The sequence below is a fragment of the Kogia breviceps genome, chromosome 8 (assembly GCF_026419965.1).
Source record: "Kogia breviceps isolate mKogBre1 chromosome 8, mKogBre1 haplotype 1, whole genome shotgun sequence".
NCBI classification, from domain to species: domain Eukaryota; kingdom Metazoa; phylum Chordata; class Mammalia; order Artiodactyla; family Physeteridae; genus Kogia; species Kogia breviceps.
In genome coordinates this window covers 425912-446737 of record NC_081317.1, presented here as the reverse complement: position 1 = coordinate 446737, position 20826 = coordinate 425912, and the positions used below count along the sequence as shown (strand labels likewise).

The window sequence follows — 20826 nt, the reverse complement described above, 5'->3', positions numbered from 1 at the left end:
TCAATAGCTTAGCAAAATAAAAATGTATTTCTCCCTCAGGCTGCACGTTAAGGTTATAAGGCAGTTGAAAATGTGAATATGGCGTTCAGGGAGGTGTCCAGCCTGGGGTACGGATTTGGTGTTCATTAGCATATTTGTCGTATTTAAAGCCATACAGCTGGATGAGCTCAGCGTGGGAGGAAATGCAAATAGAGTAAAAGAGAGGGAAAAGATTGAGCCTTGGGTAGTCTCATACTAAGAGAGTATTTGAGAAGAGAAGGAACTGGTAAAGAGAATGAGGGCGTCAGATATGAGGGAAACCAGGAGAGGGCAGTGGGCCAGGAGCCAAGTGAGGACAGTGCTAGGGTGAGCGGGACGGATCAGCCTTGTCTGATGCTGCTGAGAGGTCCTGCTCAGTGGGTCAGTGAGCACTGGGAAATAGTCAATAGAGCACGCAGCACGAGGGCACTGGTCACCTTGACAAGTAAGTGATGGAGGAATAAGCCCAACTTATTCCTAAATGGGCTAAGGGGGAGTGGAAGGAAAGGCTTGGAAACATTGAGAATGACATCTCTTCTGGGGTGTTCTGGCTGAAAAGGAGCAGAGAAACGGCCAAAGCGAGAAAGAAAACGCAAGTCCAGAGAGAGTGTTGGTTTTACAGTGGGAAAGGAAGCAGCATGTTGTCCACCAGTGGGAATGAGCCCATGGAGGAGAAAGAGGTGAGGCAATCGCCTGAGGGGAGGGCGGGGGCTGGCCTCTGACAGGAGCCTGGGTGGTTCAGCTCAGCCACAGCTTGAAGAGGAGTCTGAGAGGTGAGTGGATGTGGATGTAGGAATCTGGGGGGTTCTCTTCTGATGAGAACGAGGCCATCAGTTGAAGGTGAGAAGGGAGTCTGGTCCAAGGAGAGAGGACCAGGAGGGAAATAGGAAAAGACAGTAGGGTGGCCCGGCAGTGTCAAGGGGACCAGTCCATGTGACTGTGTGTCTTTCTCCAGCCTATTTAGGCTGCTCGGGAGAAGGCAAGGAGAAAGAAGAGTTGGATTCAGCCAAGACTGTGGTTATGCTGGGCGAGTGCAGTGAGGTGGTGGGGAGAGAGCGAGCTGTCTAAGAGAGGGATGCTTGCCCAGGGCATCTGAGCTCAACAAGTGAAGAAGAGAGGACGCCAGAGGGGGCAGATCCGAGGGTTGGAGGTCCCAGTGGGTTCAAAGGATCGCTGATGGAGGGAGAGAGTGAGGACGGGAAGTGCTTCAGAGACTTCCGCAGGGGCTGCAGGTGCTAGGGGTGATCGTGTCTCTGTCACCTGCTGGCCTGTGACAACTCCACCCCCCAAAATTCATGGCTTAAAACCACATCAGCTTATTATTTTGCACAATTCTGTGACTGACTGGGCATCTTCTGTTCCACACTGTGTCAGCCGGATACCTCCTTCGGTTGGACTCAGATGGGAGTTTGTCCGGAGCACCTCATTTTCTTCCATGTGACCCTGGCTGTGGTGTACCATTATCCAGGCAGGAGAGCTGGACTGCTTAGCATGTGGAGGCTCTGCTCTAAGTGACAGGTCCCAGTGGGCCTCTGCTTGAATCACACCTGCTAGTATCCCGCTGGCCAAAGCAAGTCGTGCAGGTGAGCTTGGAGTCCGTGTGGGAGGGGTGTGCACAAGAGCATGAGTCCTGAAAGTGTGGCACGTTGTGGGGGCTGCCAGTGGAACAGCCTGCCCACCACCCATCCACCCTCTGACCCCTAATGATTCATGCTCCTCCCATGTGCAGACCCTAGAACCACCACCTCACCGTGGCTCTTGGCTTATGATGTGCAACAAGGCCAGAGGCAAGTTGTCTGCCCCCCAAGATCCAACATTCCAAGGGGAAGCACAGGATAAGTGAATAGACACCTGGTTCAAAAAGGAAAAGGGGGTGTGCCCCCTGCAGCCACGGGTGCACAGCAATGTTGAAATCCAGCAGACAGCTGTCACAGTGCTCCTTTAAGGGCTTGTCTGCTCCCGGCAAGTGGTTCCCTAACCCACCCACCTTTTTTTTTTTTTTTTTTTTTTTTTTTAACGTACACGGGCCTCTCACTGCTGCAGCCTCTCCCCTTGTGGAGCACAGGCTCCGGACGCGCAGACTCAGCGGCCATGGCTCACGGGCCCAGCCGCTCCGCAGCGGCACATGGGATCTTCCCGGACCAGGGCACGAACCGGCGTCCCCTGCACCGGCAGGCGGACTCCCAACCACGGCGCCACCAGGGAAGCCCCGCCCACCCTTTTTGTGGCTACCAGTGGCTTCTCCCTCAGCCTCTTGGCCCTGCATGCTCGGTCATCCTCCCTTTTCTCTGGGAAATGGGCCCTGTTTGCTGCTGAGTAGCTTCCTCAGCCTGCTTCTTGCCTGGAGACAGTTGAGAGCCCAGAGGCCTCTTTTATTTTGAACTTTGTCCATTGTAGTTCAAGCAAATACAACCCCTATAAAAACCTGTGGATTTGCTAGGTATCAAATTATAACACATTTTATTAGACAGAAGCTACACTGCAACTATCTTTGAGTGGATCCATTCTGCTGTGGACATCGAGCTATGTGCTGTGGCACAAAGACCTCAAGACGCCTGGAGGTGCTTCTGTATGGCTGACAGCATCTGTGAGGGTCCCGTCCCCTGGGAATCTTTCAGAGGTCTTAACAAGGGGTCATATGCCATGCCCTTGGATTTCTAACCCTGAGGTCGTGTTTTGCTGCAGTGCCCTGGATTTGATCTTCCCCACGATGCCATTTCTTACCTTGAGAACCTTTACTGCCTGGAAAGGCTGAAATTGAGAAATAGTTTTTAGTTTCCAGCTGCAGGACCTGGCTTGAAATACTTCCTCCAACTTCTGCTAGAACATGGAACATTACTTCTTTAGTTCATTTCTCTTTTCTTTATTTCACTTTAGCATAAATGACTGAAAGAAGCTAGTTGGCCCTTTAAGCTTTCTGCCAGGAAAATCAGATCCTTAGATATATTTTCTGCCTTCCCCGTTACCACAGGCAATGGTGTCCCACTTTTCCGACAATACCTGACTGGGCTCTGCCCTTCTCGGGCCTCCACCAGCAATGTCCCACTGCCTGCCAGGTCCTCCTGCTGCCTGGTTCCAAAGTCAGGGCCACATTTCAGAATTTTGTGATGGCAGCATCTCACTCTTTTTTTTTTAAATTTTATTTTTTTAATTTATTTTTTTTTTTTTTGTGGTACACGGGCCTCTCACTGTTGTGGCCTCTCCCATTGCGGAGCGCACGCTCCGGACGCGCAGGCTCAGCGGCCATGGCTCACGGGCCCAGCCGCTCTGCGGCATGTGGGATCTTCCCGGACCGGGGCACGAACCCGTGTCCCCTGCATCGGCAGGCGGATTCTCAACCACTGCGCCACCAGGGAAGCCCTAAATTTTATTTTTTATACAGCAGGTTCTTATTAGTTATCTTTTTTTATACATATTAGCGTATATATGTCAATCCAGTCTCACAATTCATCCCATCACCCCCACCCCCCGCCACTTTGCCCCCTTGGTGTCCATACATTTGTTCTCTACATCTGTGTCTCTATTTCTGCCCTGCAAACCAGTTCATCTGTACCATTTTTCTAGGTTCCACATCTATGCATTAATATATGATATTTGTTTTTCTCTTTCTAACTTACTTCACTCTGTATGACAGTCTCTAGATCCATCCACGCCTCTACAAATGACGCAATTTCGTTCCTTTTTATGGCTGAGGTAATATTCCATTGTATATATGTACCACATCTTCTTTATCCATTCATCTGTCCTTGGACATTTAGGTAGCTTCCATGACCTGGCTATTGTAAATAGGGCTGCAATGAACACTGGGGTGTATGTGTCTTTTTGAATTATGGTTTTCTCTGGGTATATGCCCAGTAGTGGGATTGCTGGGTCATATGGTAATTCTATTTTTAGTTTTTAAAGGAACTTCCATACTGTTTTCCATAGTGGCTGTATCAATTTACATTCCCACCAACAGTGCAAGAGAGTTCCCTTTTCTCCACATCCTCTCCAGCATTTGTTGTTTGTAGATTTTTCGAGGCAGCATCTCACTTTTAAGTGTCATTGTCTGTTCCAGGTATGTGCTGCTGCATAATGGCTTAAAACAGCTGTTGATTTTCTAATTATTCCATGATGAGATTGGGCTCAGCTTGTTGACTCTTCTGCTATTGGCTGGTGGGTAGTTTGTCTCAAATTCTCACCATCAATTCCTTCCCTCCCTGTCAGGTGTGATGCTCCATCCTCACTGGTCCTGTGACTGTTTTTTTGGGGGGGATTTGGCCACACTTCGCAGCTTGTGGGATCTTAGTTCCCTGAGCAGTGACTGAACCTGGCCCACGGCAGTGAGAGCACTGAGTCCTAACCACTGGACTGCCAGGAATCTCCCTCCTGTGACTGTTTTTTGTTTTTTTAAAAAACTTTATTGATTTAATTTATTTATTTTTGGCTGCATTGGGTCTTCGTTGCTGTGAGCAGGCTTTCTCTACTTGCGGCAAGTGGGGGCTACTCTTCATTGCAGTGCGTGGGCTTCTTATTGCGGTGGCTTCTCTTGTTGTGGAGCACAGGCTCTAGATGTGCGGGCTTCAGTAGTTGTGGCACGCAGTCTCAGTAGTTGTAGCTCACAGGCTCTAGAGTGCAGGCTCAGTAGTTGTGGCGCACGGGCTTAGTTGCTCCGCGGCATGTGGGATCTTCCCGGACCAGGGCTCGAGCCTGTGTCCCCTGCATTGGCAGGTGGATTCTTAACCACTGTGCCACCAGGGAAGCCCCCTGTGACTGTTTTGGTGCACTTAATCTGGTAGAAAGTTCTGGGACTTCCAAGCCCAGGCCAGAGGACTGGCAGCTTTACCTTCCTCCCTCTTGGGGGCGTGCTCACAGGTAATCAGTCTTACTACTTGGAGACCCTCATGCTGTGCAGAACCCCAAGCAAACCATGTGGAGAGGCCTCAGGGAAAGGATACTTGACCAGCCCCCAGCTGTCCCAGCCACCCGAGTCAAGGTGCCAGACACCAGCAAAAAGGACATCTTGGCCATTCTAACCCAGGCAGATACCGCACAGAGTAGAAGAGCCTCCCAGCTGAATGCAACCTAGTTTCCAGAGTAAGTAATAAATTTGGGTGGTTTGTTATGCAACAATAGACAGCTGAAACAGCCAGGGTCCCTCACCGAAGAACAGTCAGGATGTGTGAGTGAGGCGAGAAGACTGAGACTCTTACGTCCAGACTTTCCCTTTCTCTCTAGGTGATCTCTCCAGAGGAGTAGCCAGATATTGTCACATGGCAGCTCAGGACTGTTAGGGAATGAAAACCAAAGCTGCCAGCCCTTCTTAGAGCCCGAAACTGGCATGGCATCTCTCTCTCCAGCAGTTCAAGCAAGTCAAGGGGCCCCATTCGGTGGGAGGGGTGGAACCCACCTGCTGGTGGGAGTGACAGCGTGAGTGGAAAGGGGCGAGAGAAGTTGTTGGGTGACGTTGTTCAGACAAACCTAAAGCCACAGGAGGGGCTGCTGAAGCCAGCTGGGGAGGTTCCCAGAGGACAGGAGTCAAGGGAATGAGCACTGCTTTGATCATGTTTTTTACTTTCTAGATCTTTGATGCTTTGACATCTTGAGGGCCTTGCTGGCTGTGGGGAGACTGCCCTTCCCAGGTTGGCTAATTCCTAGAGACAGCAAACAACTCACCCGCCAACACACCTTTCACACGCAGACTAACTGATCCAGAGCCCACACTCCCCCACCTCCTGTCACCAGAACACCAGGCCAGTATTTCCCTGCCTAAATCACCCAGGGCCAGGTACTGGACCACTAGAGACCACTGAAATCATTCAACCTATCCAATCCTAAACTCGCTCAAACTTGTGCACCCTGCCTCCTTCCTACTGAAAACACAGGAAAGGCTCTGGCCGAGCTCCCCTCTCCCTCCTGCTCCTGATGACACTGGTGCTTCCGCATGTGGCCCTGCATGGTGCGGCAGGCCCCACTTGGGAACTGTGAGTTCTAAACTCTTCTTTCAAGGCAGTTGGCTTTGTGTCTGTCACCTTACCATAGCTGATTAAAACAAATCCTGGGTTCGTGTTAAGATGGAGGCCAGGAGGTTGAGGTTGGAAGGAAACCTATGTGGATTCTGAAGTCAGAATTCCTGCACAAGTGGTACTGGAGAGAATGACAGTGAGTGAGTCAGGAGCTGAAATCACCAAAGAATAAGGGGGGCGGGCCCCGGCTTTGAAGGTCATAGCAAGACTGGAGGGGGGAATGAATTATTGTTCTGAGAAAATGAGAGTTAAGGCTGGCAGCTCTTAGGACAAAGGGGAAAATGGTCTGGAAGTGGTCATAAGGAGTCAGGAGAGCATCCACTCTACCTGCAGGCCCAGAGGTACAGGGGTTGTACGAAAATAAACATTTACACTTTAGAGCCTCCAGGGGAAGCCCAGGCTCCATGAGAGCACGAGGAAAGGAATGTTTAGAGAAATGCGAAGTCAGGGTGGTGATGATGGTGGACATGAGGGCACACTGGCAGAGAGCTTCTAGACCAGGGGGATGGGTGGGAGAGGGGGTCAGAGGAAAGGATGTGCAGAGCCCTATAGGGTGCGATTGTGGGAAACAGGTGTGACCTGGGGTAAGGTCACCCATTTTCTGCCCCCATCTCCTCCATCTCAGCAGCAGCCAACACAGCGTCTCTCCCTGCCTCCTCACACACTTCCTTTTTGATTTCTGCCATGGACACTTGTTTTTGGGGGGCTGCCCACCATCCTCCCCCATCCCATGGGCACCCCAAACTCCTTGTTCAGGGAGTTTGCAGAGTCCTGACAGGAAAGTGTCAAGCTGGCCAGTCAGACCCTCAGTCCTGAAGCATCAGAATCCCGGGTAAACAAGGGGGACCTGGCGCCTGCTGCGTACCCCTGGCCCTCAGGGCCTCCCCGGCTGCTCCCTCTCCTCAGCCTGGCCCAGTGGACCCCTCAGCCTGTAAGGCCCCTCTCCTTTTGCTGGAGGGCTAGATTAGGTTTCTGTGGCTCTCACCCCCACTTCTGATGTCGTCCGCGTCCTGAATAGAGTTAGCATCTGCAAACAAGGGTCTAACAACTCGTTCGTCCTTTGTCTCCCGCAGACTCATGCCTAGAAGCGCCAGTTCACTTGGGTGCCTGACCGGCACCTCTGGCTCTGCCGGTGACGACTTCTCTCCTTCCCCACCCCCCAAACAACTTGTATCTAGGGCGGTTGTCTCCATCAGAAAAGTGCCACCCCATTCGCCCAGCTGTTCTGGACAAAAACCTGGCCTCACCTTGACGCCCTCCTTCAAGCAACCCCATATTTAACCTGCCAGTAGGCGCCCAGCACCTTCTGTAAGCCAAGCACGGCCTTCTCTCTCCTAGACTCCCGGATTTGCCCTCGAATCCGCCCCCGGGTATCGAGCCCCACCCCTCACCTCTGCCTCCCGTCGCTGCAGGCCAAGCACTACCCCCCCCACCCCCCCCCCCCACCCCCCGACACAAGCCCAGCCTGGAGACTTCCCTCAGTGTGGAAACCCGCACGGTGGAGACCCCGGGGCGGAGCCTGGGAGGGGGCGTCGGCCCGGCCCGCCCCCTCCACAGGTGAGGCAGCAGGGGGCGCAGGTGCGCCGGGTTCCCGCGGGCTGCGCCCGAGCTCCACCCTGCGGGCCGGGGCGGGGCAGGGCGCGTTGTGGGGACGGACCGAGGCGGGGCTGGGGGGCGGGCAGCAGCTAGCGTGGGGAGCTGGGGGGCCGAGTGGGGCGGGGAGGGGTGGAGACAAGAGGGGAGAGGGATGGGGGGCGGGGGGAGCAAGGGGCCGGGCGAGGCCGGAGCGGGGGCGGGGCGGGGGTGGGCGGGAGGCCGGGGCGGGGCAGCGAGGGAGGGGCTGGGCGCGCGGCGACAGCGGCAGCGGCAGCGGCGGGGGCGGCAGCGCGCGGCCGCCCCGCAGGGCCGCGGCATGGGACGGGTGCAGCTCTTCGAGGTCCGCCTGAGCCACGGCCGCGTCGTCTACAGCCCGGGGGAGCCGCTGGTGGGGGCCGTGCGCGTGCGCCTGGCGGCGCCGCTGCCCTTCCGAGGTGGGCGCGGGGTCCGGGAAGGGCCGCACCTGCGGCGGGCCGGGCGTGGCTCCGAAGCGGCGCGCGGCCGCTGGGCCCGGGACCCGCGAGGCCGGGGGCGCGCGTCCGGCTGCGGGGAGCGCCGCGGGGCGGCCGGGCGGGCGGCGGACCGCGGGGGTGGGAGGCCGGCGGCGGTCGGGGCGGAGCAGGGAGGCCCGGGTGGCCCAGTCCTTCCGCATCTGCCTTTCCTGTCCTCTCCGCCAAGGGCCGTCCAGACTCGGGGCGCGGGCTTCGAGCCTGTCTACTTCGCCGAAGGCCACTCTGACCTGGACCCGCGACGCCTCTGACCTTCCCTGTCGGGTCTCCAGTCCGCTGCGCCCCTCAGCTGCTGGGCCCTCACCTGGAGCCCGGCCCGCGCTGGGCTTTCTCTCCCATACACCCAGGCAGCCCCGCCGAGTGTGCGGGTCTCCGGGGGGGCTGCAGGGCGCTGCTTACACCCAGCCTGAGGCTAGTCCCTAAGGGCTGTGAGGATCTTGGTAATCCCTGCGTGCCGTAGGCCCCCGCCTTAGCGGGCATCTGGGAGCCGAACCTGAGCCCTCCTGGCCGGTCCCTCTGTTGGCACAGACATCTGGGACTTTGAGACCGGAGATCCGGTTGCTTCGGCGCCCCTAGCTAGGGCTCCCTGCCGGCGCTGGCCTCGTCCGCTGCCTGAGGTGTGAACCGGGCTCTGCGGGGGACATCACACCTGGTCCCTCTGGGCCGTGGGCGAGCCGCAGCCCGGGCGGGGTCTCTCTCCTGACCCCGGCTCTGAGTGTGAGGTTGTGTGGTGTGTCCTGGGGCGCTTCTCTACCTTGGGGTGCTTGGCCAGAACCACAGCTGCCGGGCTTTCCTCTGGGTCTTGACCTTCCAGGCCCCCGTGTGGTTGATCGTTCAGCGCTTGGGGTGCCCGCTGAGGATGCAGAGCCGCCGTCGTCTCTGGGCAGCTGCCTCCTCCGTCCCGGACCGGTGACACCGCCCACCTCCGTAACGTGTCGCCTCTTTCCTGTCTCCCCAGTTGGAGTTTGGGCTTGGGTGGGGGTAGGTGTGCTTGTGGCAGAGGCACCGGAGGGACAATGCAACTCTGCTCTGGGGCACAAGTGAGAAGTGAGTGCGGCTGGCAGGGCACAGGAAGGAGGGGTGGGCCGTGGCTGGAGGACAGACCGACACCACAGAGACCCCACGCAGAGCTCTCCTCCTGGCTCGCTGCCCTGTCACCCCCTGTAGCTGGGGCCCAGGGCGAACAGGCTGATGTTGACCACAGTGAAGGGGTGGCCTGAACTGTGCGTGACTAACCTGGGTTGGTTAGAGCCCCACAGCCTCCATGTGGTGGGTAGGATGTGGGTGAATGGACAGCTGGGCCCCAGGAGGCTGAGGGAGCCCCTGACTGTAAGAGCCCTGAGGCGGGGAGGAGCAGGTCAGGTCGCAGGCTGGAGAGTCCAGCAACGACTGGCCTCGCGCTAGAGAGGGTATTATTTTCAGGCTGCCCCCCAGGGGTAGGGGGTATGCTGGTGCTGGGGCCTCTGTAGGCCTCCGGCCCTGCCGGGGTGTGAGAGAGGAAAGACCATGGTTCTTGTTTTTCCTTTCCCTCAAAAGACACTTGTTGAGCTCCTGTTACCAGCCACTGAGGCAATAGGGGGGCCCCCAGGAGGACGTGGAGGGTGGGGGGGGCAGCAGGCCTCTAAACACTTGACTGAGGAGTGTCAGTGATGGTCTGCACTCAGCCTTGGGGACGCTGGCTGCCTTGGGAGCTGATGTGGAAGAAAGCTGGAGCAGGAGCTGTTTTCCTGGAGACTGGGTCCAGCCCAGCCAGAGGCTGGGGTTCAGGCGGGGCTGCCCTGTGTTCTGCTCTCGAGGTGGGTGACGAGGAAGGGTGATGGCTGGCCAACAGTAGCAGCCAGCTCCCAGCTCTGCCGGCTCCCTGGGCTCTCACCGTGGGCCAGTTGCCTTTCCCACTTCCCGAGGACCAATCCATCAGTCCTCATCGCCGCCCTGGAGGTGGGCGTTGTCATTCCTCTCGTGTTACAGATTTGGAAACAGGACAGAGAAAAGTGGCTTGCAGGCCAGAGCTGCAGTGAAAAGATGTGGCAGAGGCTGGGCTGCCCCCGGTTTGAGGGAGCTGATGGAGCTGGGACAGACCTTTGGGACCACACGGGGAGCAAGCAGAAGTCTTCATGTTCAGACTGCAGGTGGTACATAGGAGGAGGGCTGCTGGACAGGTGAGAGTGCTGGCTCAAGAGGAAAGTTCCAGAAGCCACTCTGGCACAGGATCCACATGATGATTCTCCTTAGAGAACCGGAGCAGCCCCAAACCTCCAATTCCCCCTGCGCCTCCATTATTCCCCTGCGGAGGAGAGATTGGACAGGAATGGGAGTTTGTTTCCAGTCGGTGATGATTGGAGGCTGCTCATCCAGGCAGGGTACCCGAAGGGGCCTCACAGCATGTGTGCAGAGGGGGCCCTGGCACAGTCATTGGGAAGTTCATAGAGTTCAAGCCTGCCTGGGGTAACCAAGGGCCGGTTTGTTTTTCTGGGGCCAGGTGCCACCCTGGCTCGTTCACCTTAATTGTGTGGCCAGGTGCTGGCTGAGTGTGCGCCTGTTTCAGCCGCGCTGCTTTTGGACGTGTAGGCTGTGCCTAGATTGTTTGCTATTAGGAGCACTGGTGCACAGGGTGAGCAGGGTGAGATTCTAAGGGGAACTGCTGGGTCCCTGGAACGCGTGTGTAAAATTACCGCAGATCTGCCTGCTCCTTCTCCAGGGCCTCCGTCGTATCAGCCGACAGGTTGATTGCTATAAGCAAGTGTCTGTTTTTCTGCCTTCTCTACAACACATATCAGAATGTTTAATATTTGCCAATCTGATGGGTTAAATGGTAAGTCATAATAGTTTCCGTGAATTCTAGTGAGGTTAGACAGCTATTCCTTTATCTGCTGCTGAAACTCACCTCTAAGTAAACAAATCACGACTAAACTAAGTTGTTTAAAGCAATCATTTTATTATAACTTGTGCTGTCGTGGGTTAGGATTTTGGGCAGAGCTCGGCAGGGTGATTCTTCAGCTCCGTGTCTCATCCACTGGCGTCACTTGACAGTGCTCAGCTGTCACTGGGCCAGTCTGGGGACCACTGCACCCGTTCCAGCACACTCCGTTGTTCCCAGCATTCCCAGGGCAGCCAGATTCAAGGGGGGACGCACCCTCTCCACGAGGAATGTTTCCAGCAGTGTGACACCTGCAGTCCACCAGGACATCTTCTAGTTACTTTACAGTCAGGCTTCCCCTTCTCTGCTCGTTCCACGCTGTGCCTCTCTTGGGATGTGTTGGTCTGTAGGAGCACTGCTGGTGTCCCAGACCTCCAGGGTGGGAACAGTTCCAGGTCTGGCCCTAGGAGGGGATGATGGGTGGAGCATGGATTAGAAATTAGGGCCGAGGTCTGGGTGGTGAGGCTGGGCTGACACGGAGGCTGAGGACCGGTCACTGGCAGTGCCGATGGGGCAGAGGCCGAGTCATGGGTTCGTGGAGGGCAGCCCAGTGCAGTGTGGGACCGACAGGAGGCCTGCATCAGCAAGGTGGGGCCTGCCTGGGGAGACCACAGACAGACCTGGTGTGGCTGCCCTCGGCCCTGGGCACTTGAGACACTGCATTCTTCCTGCCGGATGGCTCTGTCAGGAGGGTGTCAGATTCCGAGTTACCTTCCCTTCACCGGTCCATCGGGTCAGGGGAGGATGGGCAGCTGGGCAGGCAGGCTAAAGTCTTTGGCCTTGACTCAGCCCTGCAGGGAGAGGAAGGAATGGAGGGAGCCGCAGGGCTACTTGTCACTGAGCTCCCACCCCCTGCCCTGTTTGGGTCTCCAGCCGTGGTGTCCCCTCTGGTGACCGGCCTCGGCTGGGCCTGGTCCAGCCATGGCCTTCTGACCGCAGTAGGCTGTGGACGGAGGAATTTGAGTTCCTGATCACAGGACGGAAGGCGGCACCAACCCTGCTGCCTGGTTCCTGGTGTGCGTGCTTCCCCTGGGGAGTGGGGGGGAGGACCAAGCAGAAATCAGCGCTCCTGGGCAGTACTGGCCCCGGAAGCCAAGGTGTCCCCACCCTCTGGTGGGCCAGACTGTTGGGTTCCTTATCTGCTCAGGCGGGTCTGACCACATTCCTGCAGCATGAGGGCTAATAGGTAGCTTCCTGGAGCCTGAAGGGGTGCCTCCCAGCCTAACTGACTTGCCTGAGAGGCAGCAGGAAGGTGGGGTCGGAGGTCAGCTGCCCCAAAGGCCTCTGCTCACCTAGGGTTTCCCAAGCATCCCCTGTAGGGAGCTGGGTTTTCACAGGTCTGGTCGGGCGGGGCCTGGGGGTGGGGGTTTGCCCGGGCGTCATCTGGGTGAGGGGCCTTCATGTTTGGGACCGCACGACAGGTGGAACTCTGTGCCTCGCCCCCCTGGCTCGCTGAGAGCACCTGAAGATGTGGCACGGACAGGAGGTGTCCTCCGGAGGGGAGCAGGCCATGTGCTGGCCTTCCCCGGGCCTAGCTGAGCGGTACTGGGTGCTGCCAGTCCTGCCTGAATATCCCTGTGCTGGGGCTAGGGAGGGGCGCAGGCCAGCCTGGTTGGGGCTCATGCTGTCCCCCCCTTGCAGCTATCCGGGTGACCTGCACAGGCTCCTGCAAGGTCTCCAGCAAGGCCAATGACACTGCGTGGGTGGTGGAGGAGGGCTACTTCAACAGCACTCTGTCCCTGGCCGACAAGGGTGAGTCTGGGAACCCTTCCCTCACCTCATCCCACTGAGAGGGGGGTCTGTCTGTCCACCTGACTTCCCCATCCGCCTCTGGCATCCCTGTGCTAGCCCACCCTCTTTCAGGACTGTGCACCTTGCTGGATTTCTCTCCCTGGCAGGCACAGGGCATTGCCTGATGGGGGCTGGGTGGCTGAAGAGGGCCAACTTGTCCTGGGTTTGGATGGGCTCCGGCCCCCGGAACAGCCCTGCCCCCTCTCCTGTTCAAGCCAAGCTCTCATCCACCATCCTTTGCCCAGGCCACGGCCCCATGCTGCTGAGGTGCTGGAGACAGGCTGGGAGCCCAGCAGCCAGATGCAGTGTGAGCTGGTTGGCTGCAGGGCCAGTTTCTGTCCTGGGCCCTGTGAGGTCACCTTGTCCCCTCTCCCCTACCTCCCTTCTGTCTCTGCAGGGAGCCTGCCTGCTGGAGAGCACAGCTTCCCCTTCCAGTTCCTGCTTCCTGGTGAGAGCCCAGCCTGGCAGCCTGGCCAGGCCAGGGGGTGGCAGTTGGCGAGGGTGGGGGGAGGTAGGGTTGGGGGAGGTGGGGTGGGGGGCAGTCGGGTGCCAGTCCCTGCTCTCTCTCCAGCCACAGCTCCCACGTCCTTTGAGGGCCCTTTTGGGAAGATTGTGCACCAGGTACGGGCCACCATCGACACACCACGTTTTTCCAAGGATCACCAGTGCAGCCGCGTGTTCTACATCTTGAGTCCCCTGAACCTGAATAGCATCCCAGACATCGAGGTGAGCCTGGGGCAGTGGCCTCCTGGGGGGGCCCACCCTCGCCTGACGCCCTGTCCCCAGCACAGGTGAGGCGGCAAGGGTCGGGAAGAGCAGCGGCCTCTCTGTCCTGAGCTGACCCCGAGGATCCCGCCTGCCCACACTTGCCAAACCCCCTCCCTGTTCTCCTCCCAAGCAACCCAATGTGGCCTCCACCACCAAGAAGTTCTCCTACAAGCTGGTGAAGACAGGCAGCGTAGTCCTCACCGCCAGCACCGACCTCCGAGGCTACGTGGTGGGGCAGGTGCTGCGGCTGCAGGCTGACATTGAGAACCAGTCAGGCAAGGACACCAGCCCTGTGGTGGCCAGTCTGCTTCAGGTCAGAGTCCCCTCGCCTGCTGGGCCCTGTCCCTATGGGGCAGAGGAGGGGTAGGTGGCTGGCCTGCCCAGGCTCACAGGTTGGCTCTTCCCCAGAAAGTGTCCTACAAGGCCAAGCGCTGGATTTATGACGTGCGGACCATCGCCGAGGTGGAGGGGGCCGGCGTCAAGGCCTGGAGGCGGGCTCAGTGGCAAGAGCAGATCCTGGTGCCTGCCCTGCCCCAGTCTGCCCTGCCGGGCTGCAGCCTCATCCACGTGGACTACTACCTGCAGGTGGTAGGGATACAGGGTGGGGTGGGGTGGGGTGGGGTGGGAGGAGGGGCCGGTGGCCTGGCTCCTCACTCGCATAACCTCCCCAGGTCTCCCTGAAGACGCCGGAAGCCATCGTGACCCTCCCGGTCTTCATCGGCAACATCGCTGTGAACCACGTCCCACTGAGCCCCCAGCCAGGCCAAGGCCTGGTGGTGCCCTCAGCGCCACCCCAGGAGGAGGCAGAGGCCGTGGCTGGTGGCCCCCACTTCTTCTCAGACCCTGTCTCCCTCTCCACCAAGAGCCACTCACAGCAGCAGCAGCCGCCTGCAGCCCTCGGCTCTGTGCCTGGCGCCCCTGAACCCCATCCTCAGGATGGTAGCCCTGCCCCCCACCCGTTGCCCCCTCCCTTGTGCATCTCCACAGGTGCCACCGTGCCCTACTTTGCAGAGGGTTCTGGAGGGCCGGTGCCTACGACCAGTACCTTGATCCTCCCCCCTGAGTATAGCTCGTGGGGCTACCCCTATGGTGAGTGGGGGCCTGGGGCCTGCGGCCTGGCAGGGAGGGGGAGCCACGGGCCCCATGCAGACCTGGCTCTCTCCCTGCAGAGGCCCCGCCATCCTATGAGCAGAGCTGTGGCGGTGTGGACCCTGGCCTGACCCCAGGGAGCTGACCCCATGTCGCCTTCTCCGGACGGGCGGACCTACGCCCTGGGACTAGGCTCCCAGGGCCTCGTGCCTTCGCTCCCGGCCTGGCCCGGCCCACTCAGGACCTGCCACTGCCCGCCGTTCCCTGCGGCCTCTGACTCCGGACCAGCCTCTGCCCCGACCAGCCTCCGCAGCCCCCCTGTAGTCGGCCTCTCCCCGGGGGTTCGGGCCTAGAGAGACTTGGTGTAAATAAAAAGCTTCATTTGTAGAGCTGGGCACAGTGGCCTGTGGGGCGCCCTCCTCTGCCGGGAGTGTGTGCGTGTTCGAGTAGTGGCTGTTGTGAGTGTGCCCAGACCCCGGGCTTCTCCTCAGCTCCTCCCCGCCCTGCGGGACACGCCCCTCCCGTAGGGCACATCCCCTCCTCTCCCGTGGGACACAGCCCTCTCAGTTTAGCCCGTCCATGCAGGGCACGCCCCCTGTGGGCACGCCCCTTTCGGCCCCGCCTCTCCCTGCGGGGCACGCCCCCAATCGGCCCCTCTCCTCCCTGCGGGACACGCCCCCTCCTAGGCCCCGCCCCCTATCCTCGTTTCCGCCCCCCTCCCCCCACCCCCTTCCGCTCTGGGTTCATCCTCCTTCCGTGCGTCTTGGGCCGGAAGGTGGGTGGGGGAGCGATCCGGGCAGGGAGCAGAACCAGCTTTGGGAACCGCCCGTGGCGGTTAACCAGGCCCGGGCAGGCGCTTGGCCTCCCGGTTCTGCTTCAGGATTTGCCCTCGGAGGCGGGCTTGCGTGTCTGGAGCCTCAGCATCAACTTAAGTGGCCTTGTGACAGGGCGAGAAGACCACCACTGTTCCATTTTGTTAGCACACACCTTGGGCTAGCCGTCTGGCACCCACCACTCCAGGCAACGCAGTTTAGACTTCGTGTGCCAGACGAAATCCGGTCGGGGTGAGGGAGCAGGCTTCCCCAAGTCCTTTACGCCTGGCCTCAAGTCTCCTGCCCCTGTCGTCACCACTGCCACGTCTGGCTCTGAGGGGTGCTGCTTCTCGATTCCCATCCAAGTGCGAACACACAAGCCCGCTCCCGAGGTCTACAATTCAAAGGACTGTTGGCTAGGACACAAGGTACCCGGGAGCAAATAAAAAAGGTACGGGAGAGCAGCGTTTCCCTAAGAGGCATTCTGCAGACGTTCCAGAGGGCCCGTGAATGCCCTGCGGGCCCGGAATCCTGGCGTGCTTTGGGAAACCTTGGAGGTGGTGTTAAGACTTTGGGTTCAAATTCCAGCTCTGCCGTATGGTGAAGGGGGACCCTGGCTACGTGTCAGTTACCTTAATCTGTAATAAGCTCATAGGGCTCTGAGGAGACGGGTCGAGCGCCCTGTCCCACATGATAGAAGTTTATTTCGTGTACATTTAATAGTCCAGAGGTGGCATAGCTGTAATTCTCAAGTCAAGTCGAGGCTTCCACCCCTGGGTCCAGGATGGCTGTTGCAATATTCACCATCACCCAACTTACTGGTCTTGGACCTCCAACTTTTTGGGGACAGGCTGAGAAGTAACTATCACTTTTGCACACATCCCACTGGCCACCCTTCACAGTTGGAAATGTACAGACAGCCATGTACCCTAAAACTTTACTGTTTGTGGGACAAGGAGAGGGTGAATATTGGACAAAAACACAAAGCATGCCACAAGCAGGATAACCTGTGAAACATCTACTAGAAGCTGTAGCCTCATAGCTGAGACTCTGTTTCAAATCCATCTCTGCCTCCCGACAGTTGGGTGGCCTTGAAGGCACTCCCCTGCTTTGGTTTGCTTCCTTATAGAACGTGGACAAAAACGACGTCCACCTCCCAGGACTGACGTGATGGTCACTGAGTCAACACGTAACACGTCATGTGCTGAGAAAAGCACCTTCCATCATTGGTCGGCGATAATACCAGCATAGGATGGGTCGGGCTGATCGTGCAGAATGGGAACATCACATCGCCTACTTCTGACACATTCATTTACAGTCGGTCTTTGCCTAATGAAGGACTTTTTTTCACATCTTAACTCATCTATTCCTTCAACAAATATTTTGTCTCCTGCATGCCAAACATTGTTCTAGGTACTAGGGTACACAAAACAAAAATCCCTTACCTTTCGGACTTACATTCTAGTGGGGCAGATGGACAATATGGCAACGCAATGCTATGGAGTAAAAGAAAGCAAGGAAGTTTTGGGGTGCAGTATTGTTTTTAAATAGGGACAAGGGGACATTTCCCTGAAGAGGTAGTATTTAAGACCCAAGGAGTGTCAAGAAGTGAGCCACACAGATACCTGAGATAAAAGTGTTTCAGGGCTTCCCTGGTGGCGCAGTGGTTGAGAGTCCGCCTGCCGATGCAGGGGACACGGGTTCGTGCCCCGGTCCGGGAAGATCCCACATGCCGCGGAGCGGCTGGGCCCGTGAACCATGGCCGCTGAGCCTGCGCGTCCGGAGCCTGTGCTCCGCAACGGGAGAGGCCACAACAGTGAGAGGCCCATGTACTGAAAAAAAAAAAAAAAAAAAAAAAAAAAGTGTTTCAGAGTAGGGGCAGACTAGGGCCCAAGGCAAGAATGGAGAGAGAAAGGATGGTGCCAGAGAAGTGGGTGTGGGTGAAAGCTGGTGGAGCTGTGCAGGCTATGGAGGAAGACCACTCCTGAGCCTCCCATTCTGAGGCTCCAGACAGGGCCTGGGGTTCCCGGCCTGTCAGAAGCTGACTCAGGCTGTCCCACCAAACCTGGGAAGGCTTCCTTGGTACTTAGGATCGTCCACTGCCTCCTCTGCAGCTGAATGCACCGTCAGTGCACTTAGTGGAATTTTCCTGGAGTCTCATGTTCCACGAGATTGAACCCTCACAGGAGTGAGGCCCAGATTACCCTTTGACTCAGGGCCTCCCCAGTTCCTGTTGTGAAGACTGGCCAGAGAACCCCAATTTCAGTCTATGCTTCTTTTCTCAACTCCCAGGGGATGTCAGAAACATGTCTGGCTATGGTGAGTGGGTGGCCTAAGCCAGTCTACGTGGTGCTGTTCAGTGAAAGCTGCTTGATATGCAGGAAAGGTCTCGCCTTGTGCATAACTGGGGGGCTTGCGGGAGGCTGGGGTGACCCGAGAGGTTGCCCAACTGGGGCCACCTCCTAACTGGAGCACCTCACCCCCGGCAAGCCTGGCATCTTCCCTAACCAGAGCGCCCCCCCCCCCCCCAAAAGGGACAATCCTCCGCCTTGGACATTCCCCACCCCACCCACACTTCCCAACGGGGACACTGTCCCCAGCCAGGGCACAGCCTCCTAGCGGGGTATCGTCCCTAATCAGGACATCCTCCCCGACAGTCCGGACATGCTCCCAGCCGAGCACCCCAGCGTTGGGGCAGTCACTCTAACTGGGGCACCTCCCCCAACTGGAGCACCGCCAACGCAGGCAACCCTCCCCAAAGGGACATCCCCCTCCCGCCTCAGGGCAGCTTTCTCAGTCAGGACATCGCCCTCCGCCAGGCACACCTCATAACCGAAGCACCCCAACGCCCGAGCTGGGCCATCCTCCCTAACCGGATGCAGCCGCAACTGGGGCACCCCTCCCAACCGGGCACAAGCCCCACCCGGGCACCGCCCTAAGACGCAAGTCCAAGTCCGCCTTCTGTGAAGGCAGACGGAATCGATGTGTGTCCGGGGTTAGAGGTCAGGGGTCCTTCCCCACCCCGGCCGGCCCGCTACAGTGCCTACGCAGAGGGAGAGAATATAGTGCAAACTGGAGGACTACGGGAGGACGACGTCTGGCGCCGCGCCGACCCCGGAAGCCCGCTGCGCCCGGCCCCACCCCCGCGGCCGGCCGTCGCGCTCCGGTTCCGGCCGGGGCAGGCCCACGCCGCGGACGCCGCTCTCGGGCTGCAGCGCGCAGGCGCGGAGGCGGGCGCAGGCGCAGACGCGCGCGACCGGCCCCGCCCCGCCCTGAGCCGCGAGGCGCGGGCGGGGCGATGGCGCGCGGGAGGGGCGGGGCCACGCTGCGGGCCCGGGCCATGGCCGCCGCCGATGCTGAGGTGAGGAGCGGGCCGGCGGCGGGCGCGGGCACGGGCGCGGGCGTGGGGGCGGGGGCGGGCGCGGGCCGGCGGGCCGGGCGGGGCGGGCGCGCGGGCGGGGGCGCGAGCGGACGGGGGGCGGGCTGGCCGGCGCCTCCCCGCCGCCGCCGCCGCGCCTCAGGCCGAGGCCGGGCCGAGGTGGCCGGGCGTCCGGGCCGCGCTGCGCGGGGCGCGCTTTGTGCGGGCTGGCGGGCGAGGTGAAGGCGCGGGCGAGGCGCGGGCGAGGCGGGGGCGCGGGCGAGGAGAGCCGCCGCCCGCCCCGCCCGCCCGCCCCGCCGGCGCCCCCCGCCCCCGGGCCACGGCCGGGAGCCCCGCGGAAGGGGCGGAGGACAAAAGGGAAAGTGGGGCGAGCCGGCCAAGTTGGCGGCGCGAGCGAGGCGAGGCTGTGCGCTCTCGGCGCCGCTCTTGCGCCTGCTGACCTTTCACTTTGTTCCGAAGAGGATGGCTCGGTCTTGAAGGAAAAGTTGGCCGGGCCGGCGCGCTTCTCCCCGGACAATGCTGCCCGCCCCGGTGGCTGTCAGGAGCAGGAATGCACGACTTCGGTTGATTTCCAGGCAAACCGCTCACGCGGGCTTTGGATGTAAAAAGTTCCCATGCTTTTGTTAATGTTCCTGGCCTCCCCTTTGCTCGTCCTCAGGGATAGTTTTTCCCTTGCTTGTAGGAACAGAGAAAGCAAACTCTTGTGAGATGGGCCACTAGCTTCCCGCAGAAGGGAGAAGCAGGCGGGAGGCGGTGTGCCCGGGGAAGTGCAGAAACAGTGCGCTCTCCGGGCTGACACGAGGGACCAGTTTGGAAAAAAGTGATGAACTAGCAGTTTTTCTGTGAATTACTCCATGTGTAATAACTGCGGGGACTTCTAAAGATCAGAAAGCTAAGGTGTGTGATAAGGCCCTTTTGCAGTAACCTGGTGTGTAGACGTAGTATATTTTTATCCAGATAATGCACAGTCTTTTAACGTTTCTTTAATTTTCTCTAGCAGTTTTGGGGGGTGTGGATATAAGTAAACTGGGAAGGTGCAGGGAAGTTCCTAAATTCAACGCAAGGACTGTTTATTAGCAGCTTCAACACTCAAGGAGTGTATATTAGGCTCAGAAAAACAGAAAAGGTGAATTAGATAATCCCAAGTCACTTGTAGGAGAGAAGATGTGTAGTGATTATGATACAGTTTATTGAGCAACTTCCGGGTCCCGGACACTGCAAGCACTTTAGGTAAGTCCTCTCCTTTAGCTGTCTCTGCTCTGTGCAGCAGGTACTGTTATTTTCTATTTAGCAGATGCGGGAAACAAGACTTGGAAGCGATTGAATGACTTGGCCTAGCCAGTTACAGGATTAGCAGTTGTTTGGTGTCTGGCACATAGTAGGTTTTTAATTAATAATTGATGAACAAATCGCCCCAGATGTCTCTGATTCCACAGGCAGCCTTGAATAGAGGGCTTGACTGAGCCAACAGCAATGACAGCTTCCGTTTACTAAGCCCTTACCTGTGTCCGCCCTGCCTTAGCTGCGTGAATTCACTCATTAAAGCCTGACAGCGATCTTTTGAGGTGGGTACTGTTATATCCCCATTTGCACAGGAGGAAGACAGGCACAATGTGGCCCCAGGTTTCGGAGCTTGTGGTGGAGAAGATGGATGCAGGTGGTCTGCCTCCAGAGACTGTTGAGCTGTGTCTGTGGCGGTCACTTTAAGCTAATGAAAACTCTGGGTTTAGATTTGTGATCCTAAGTGTTTATTACGGAGGTGCACATTAGGTGAGGGGCCTCCTGGACAGTGGGTAGGCATGAGGTCATCTGTTGCCACTAAATCGGCGAAATGGTTCCTGGGTCAGGGTTTCCCAGTTGCCAGATAATTAAACCAGAAAGTGGACAGTTGAAATTTATTTGACTGTATATTTACTTTTTCTTCTTTTCCTTGACCTAGAAA

The 20826-nt window shown here is 58.2% G+C and overlaps 2 protein-coding genes and 1 long non-coding RNA gene across 11 annotated transcripts in view; 2 read left to right on the top strand and 1 right to left on the bottom strand.

The window, feature by feature from the left end:
- Positions 1–7873: 7873 nt before the first annotated feature.
- Positions 7874–15080, top strand: ARRDC1 (arrestin domain containing 1). 2 transcript variants are annotated; one of them, XM_059073217.2, is made up of 8 exons: positions 7874–8053; positions 12687–12797; positions 13234–13284; positions 13408–13562; positions 13735–13917; positions 14013–14189; positions 14276–14693; positions 14774–15080. In XM_059073217.2, the coding sequence occupies exons 1-8, from the start codon at positions 7936–7938 to the stop codon at positions 14836–14838; spliced, it is 1278 nt and encodes a 425-aa protein (XP_058929200.1). In that variant the 5' UTR covers positions 7874–7935; the 3' UTR covers positions 14839–15080. The 2 variants fall into 2 exon arrangements, with proteins under 2 accessions (XP_058929200.1, XP_058929199.1); XM_059073216.2 differs by having other exon boundaries at positions 7877–8053; positions 14013–14192.
- Positions 11044–17310, bottom strand: LOC136794685 (uncharacterized). 2 transcript variants are annotated; one of them, XR_010841766.1, is made up of 3 exons: positions 17131–17310; positions 15681–15899; positions 11044–11448 (listed from the first exon to the last, which is right to left on the bottom strand). It is a non-coding gene; the product is annotated as an uncharacterized lncRNA (long non-coding RNA). The 2 variants fall into 2 exon arrangements; XR_010841767.1 differs by lacking the exon at positions 15681–15899.
- A 1481-nt stretch (positions 17311–18791) lies between these two features.
- The window catches only part of EHMT1 (euchromatic histone lysine methyltransferase 1), a 146794-nt gene continuing 144759 nt past the window's right edge, over positions 18792–20826 (top strand). For 4 of the 7 annotated variants that reach the window (XM_067040201.1, XM_067040200.1, XM_067040199.1 and 1 more), the window contains exon 1: positions 18792–18866. In XM_067040201.1, the coding sequence (XP_066896302.1) occupies positions 18804–18866 (63 nt within the window). In that variant the 5' untranslated portion in view covers positions 18792–18803. Of the gene's footprint in view, positions 18867–20093; positions 20115–20826 lie in introns of those variants that run through there. The other 3 variants (XM_067040202.1, XM_067040203.1, XM_067040204.1) reach the window with 3 other exon arrangements.